Source organism: Meleagris gallopavo, chromosome 1 (genome assembly GCF_000146605.3).
Source record: "Meleagris gallopavo isolate NT-WF06-2002-E0010 breed Aviagen turkey brand Nicholas breeding stock chromosome 1, Turkey_5.1, whole genome shotgun sequence".
Taxonomy (NCBI): domain Eukaryota; kingdom Metazoa; phylum Chordata; class Aves; order Galliformes; family Phasianidae; genus Meleagris; species Meleagris gallopavo.
In genome coordinates this window covers 75,303,223-75,308,197 of record NC_015011.2, presented here as the reverse complement: position 1 = coordinate 75,308,197, position 4,975 = coordinate 75,303,223, and the positions used below count along the sequence as shown (strand labels likewise).

The following is a 4,975-nucleotide window of genomic DNA, read 5'->3' as shown; positions in this document are numbered from 1 at the left end:
TGCTGGCTGAGCATTGGTTAAAGCTAGGCAGCCCACCTAGACGCCCACCTTGTGCTCCAATAGTAGGTGAACACATGTGTAGTAGAATCATATATAAACTCTGTGTGTGCAGCAATAAAATGAAGCTTGATCACTCATATTGAGTACTGTCGTGCTTCCCCGCTTGAGAACAATCTGATTAGGACGCTATCCGCGGCAAGGACAGATCTACTGAAGTGCCCTTGACCGATATCTATCCATGAGAAACATCTCTAGGGCAGAGTCCTGCTAATCTCTAAGACAATACTTACGTCTCTTGTTATCCCAACCTTACAACAGCCATAAAGATGCGAGGGCCTCTACCAAAGTTCTATTTAAACCACATTGTCTTTCTGCTCCTTTTTTTTCTTGCCATGTATATAAGCATGTCAGTACCTTCTAAAAGACAGGGTAGAAATCTCTACTTTTACTAACTTCAGAAGGGACCTCTGGAGATCTCTAGCCCAGCCCACTGCTTACAGCAGGATAAACTTCAAAGCCTGATTTGACTTGAGAGATTTTGCATTTGAGGCATCAGTTCTGTCCCATGCTTCTTACAGTTATTTACCATCTTTAAATCCCTAAATAGTATTTGATGCAAAGAACTTCTCTAACATAGTTCTAAAGCGTTTCTCTATTAGTAAGTAATGTGCTTTTATTGAGAAGTCCTGGCCTCTGGAATTCCTGGCCGATGATTTAAAATGTTCACTACAATACTGATCATTTAAAACAATGCTGCTAAATTTTTGCTCACGGCAATAACTGGATATTCATTGACATCAGAGCCAATATTTTATGTTAATATTTTAGCCTGACCAGACTGTCAACTTGAGGATAGCTTTTAATGTGAGTTTTACATTTCATATTTCTCTTTTGTCAGAGGAGTCTAAGTCAAGTTATTCAGTTACAGGGCCAGTACAGCCAGTACAGGGCTGGTCAAATCCACTTACAATAATTTTTAATGATTGTAGCCCGGAAAAAGCAAATATCACTCTGCTCTCCCAGTCTTCTAGGGGAGAGATCAGAAGGCAGGTGGGTGCTGAATTACCTTTGAATTAGACAGAGAAGTAAAAACAAGTCTTTTTTTTTTTTCTCTCAATAATTTCATATATAAGATCTGAGTCACAAGGTCCATTTGGTGCTTTGAAGAGCCATGGGGCAGTAAAGTAATAAATAAAATACTGAAGTTGCTTTTTCACCACTCTTCCTGATATTTTCACATTTGTCTAAATTATCCTGTTCTGCTTACATGTAGATTGGATATTAGGAGAAGTTTCTTCTCTGAAAGAGTGGTCAGGTGCTGGGATGGGCTGTGCAGGGAGGTGGTGAAGTCATTGTCTCTAGAGGTGTTCAAGTAATGTTCAGATATTATAATAAGGGATATGGTTTATTGGGAAAATATTGGTGTAGGTGGATGGTTGTACCAGGTGATCTTAGAGGTCTATTCCAACCTTGATGGTTCTCTGATTCTAAACACACGAAATAACACTGCTGTGCACATTTCAGATTCTTATGTCTGCTGCATTGCAGCATATGCTAGAATTCTCACTGGTTTTGGCATAGCAACAACAGTAGTTGCAGCAGCAGTATTGTTAGATTTATGTAAGATTTATGCTGATGGATTTTAACACTCCTCGGGCATTCTTATTTACATGATGCAGTCTTTCCTGATAAAAACTACATGATAAGACCTGTATCTGAGTGTTGCCATAGGAACAGTCTAAATCTAAAGCATCTCCCTATAAAAGGAAATGTTTCTCCTGTAAAAGACTCATAGGAAAGTCATTCTCCTGTCAAATCAGTGGCATTTTCATTTTCATTACCTAGGATAATTCGAAGTAAGATGAGTTTACACTGATGATCTTTTCACTTGTGATGGAATGTTAGAAGTGCAACCTTATGCTAAATTTGGAGAAAATCATAGCTTAATTTCCACTTCTTTCAAAACACAGTATTTCTTTTTGTAACCTTCTAATAATGCCCTTCATGTTTTTTGTGCTGGAAAACTTACCAGACTAAAAATATTTATTGCCTTTCAGTTTCCAGTATCTACTTACTTCTTGATAGAAAAATAACGAAAACAAGTCAGCAGCACTAAATAATTTTGTGTTGATCTTTTGAGCATGCTGAGATAACTGTAAATGTAAGTATGGGTATATATATGATCACAGAAGTGATACCATAAACTGATCAAAGTTCTTCTTACTCACAAATTGATACAACTTTTCCCTTTAAGTAGTGTTATGTTAGAGGCTTTTTTTTTGTTGTTCCTTTTCCTACTTTCTTTTTCTTTGTAGGCTGAGATGTCATTTTGTCAAAAATACATCAGTGCATGTTGTATTCTGCCTGGATATTTACCGTAGTGTAGTCTATAGAGACTCTTGTCCTAGCCAAGTTAGAAGGGCTGCATTTCCAACGAAAACATTTCTTCTCCTACAATTTAGTTCACATCTGTAACAGCTCTGATAGTACCCCAGTTCTGCTGAGCTATTCTCTTCCTCCTCAACATTTTCCTTAGGACTCCTCTGATTTCCTTGTTCCTCAAGCTATAAATAAGGGGGTATAGTAATGGAGTAATATTGGTGTAGACTAGAGAAACCATCTTGTCTCGAGCTGGTGAGTAACTGGACTTAGGACGAATGTACATGAAGGAGGCACATCCATAGTGTAGCAAGGTGATGGCCAAGTGTGAAAAGCAGGTGGAAAAGGCCTTGCCCCTTCTGAGGGAGGAAGTGATACGTAGCAAAACAGCAGCAATACACACGTAAGAGGTCAGGATCAGGACTAAGGGAAGTAGCAGGAGGAGCACGCAGGCCGCCAGCAGGGGAAGCTCGGGGGTGTAGCTGTGTGTGCAGGCCAGGTGCAGCACTGCGGGGATGTCACAGAAGAAGTGGTTGATGTGATGTGACTGACAGAAAGGTAAGTGGAAAACAGACACTGTCAACCCCAGGGCAACAGCAAAGCCTCCCAGACAGCATGCTATGCACAGCCTAAGACAGAGTCCCTCGCTCATCACCACTGCATAGTGTAGGGGCTGGCAGATGGCAATGTAGCGGTCATACGACATGGCTGCCAGGAGAAAGCACTCAGCTCCACCGAGTCCCACAAAAAGGTACATCTGGGCAGCACAGCCTGTGAAGGAAATGGTGATGCCATTCATAACCATCAGGCCAAGGAGTGCCTTAGGGACAATGACTAAGGTGTAGCAAAGCTCAATGATAGAGAGCTGGCAGAGGAAGAAAAGCATGGGAGGACGAGAGTGCTCCATAAACACAGCAATGAAGATCATCGTATTCCCGGCCAGTGTGACCAAATGGATGATGAGAAAGATAAGAAAGAGGAAGACCCGCAGACAGAACAGCTCAGAGAAGCCAAGAAGGAGGAACTCCATGGTTGCATCAGTGCTCTCATTGTCCCTCTCCATGCAGCCTTCACATGGCATCTACAGGGAGAAAAACAGAGGGAGATAGTTGAATTTGACCTGATGCCTGGTATTCAATTCCACATATGAAATTATGTTGCAAGTGTGTAGAGCCAGTGTAGTAAAGCTCATTGTGAGGTCTTATGGGGAGTGAGGTGATTCTTGTGTAAAACATAAATTTGCAGACTTTCCCACCCATGTTCTCATAATCACCAATGTATTTTTGCCCAATTATCTGCCCAGGATTCTCTCCTTTGAAACTAGTCATGAGGAATATCAACTGTTGAATCTTCATCACTTGTTTTGAGTTGTTCTTATGTTGATGACAATATGTATTTTTTGAACATGTCTTAGGTACCTAGCAGTTGACACTGATTAGTCTTTTAATTCTGTCCTGCCTTTGAAAATCATCATTTGCCTCTCCATCCTGATCTGAATGCTGTAAGAAACTATGTGGAGATATGCTAAGATGACCTGCTAATCTAGGTGCCAACAACACCTAGGTGCCTTACAGACATTCTTCTACTGCTCCTTCTGGTGCTTCCATCCCCAGGCAGATAGATTTGTTCTCTTTCGCACCAATATTACATCTCTCTATATTCATGCCAGGGATGTACAAAGACAAAACAGGCAGTGGGCTGGAGTTTCTGCTCCACATCTGATCCCATTTAATGGGCATTTCAGGTCCTCACTGACTGACTCCTTCGTTCTCCATCATGGAGCTGCCTCACAGTTTGTACTGAAACAGGATTTTAAACAGAAGATGTTGGTGGCTAGACATGAGGATTCCAAAATTGGAGTTAACATTTTGGCTGCTTTTATCTTTATGCGCACCTCAGAATTGTGGTATCACAGTTATATAATCCGATTTCCAAACTCAAAAACTGAAGGCATCTTTGTCAACATACTTTGTATAATATTTTTTCTAAGGCAAATACAAAGTTATTATCTTGGACTTGGAGAAAATGAGACTACACATGTCAGAAGAAGAATATTAAGTTCCTAGATATGTAGAGTGTTACAAGCCTGTTGAAACTGTAAAGATCTAGTAAATTTAAGGGCATAGAGAACAGTATAATAATATATTGCATATAGTCACAGTGGATGAACAGTGTCCATTGCTTACATGTGCATCATGTAAAGCAACATTTATTACAAGTAATAAATCAAATTCTTTCTTTACTTTACTGTATACTGGGATAAAAGTAGAGATTCCTTAAAGAGTTTTTCTTGCATGAAATAATTAAAAAAAAACAACACATCAATATTTAAGTATGAAAAAGGCTGAAAATTACATAAAATGCTCTAATGTCATCATGGGAAAATAAAAGAAATTTGAAGTTGATAAAAGAAATATTAGTGGAGAGAGGGAATTTCCTGGAAAGTAGATATCTCAAAAAAAAAACCTCCAGAAGTACAGTTGAAGAGGTGAATCTCATAAGCCTACACATCTCTTCATTATTCAAAACATTTGGGGACACAGGTGGGTAATGAAAACATGTACAATTATATAATCTCATATGCAAAGCTAGGAAT

At 39.6% G+C, this 4,975-nt stretch overlaps 1 protein-coding gene across 1 annotated transcript; it reads right to left on the bottom strand.

Annotated features, from left to right (window-relative positions):
- Positions 1-156: 156 nt before the first annotated feature.
- LOC100550171 (olfactory receptor 10AC1-like) lies at positions 157-3,460 on the bottom strand. Its single transcript, XM_019617997.1, has one exon. It carries the CDS (start codon positions 3,458-3,460, stop codon positions 2,459-2,461), a length of 1,002 nt encoding a protein of 333 aa, XP_019473542.1. The 3' UTR covers positions 157-2,458.
- Between the last annotated feature and the right edge of the window lie 1,515 nt (positions 3,461-4,975).

What these genes read in the sequence shown, in the direction of transcription:
- LOC100550171 (XM_019617997.1), bottom strand. Translation starts at nt 3,460, where the DNA reads ATGCCATGTGAAGGCTGCATGGAGAGGGACAATGAGAGCACTGATGCA.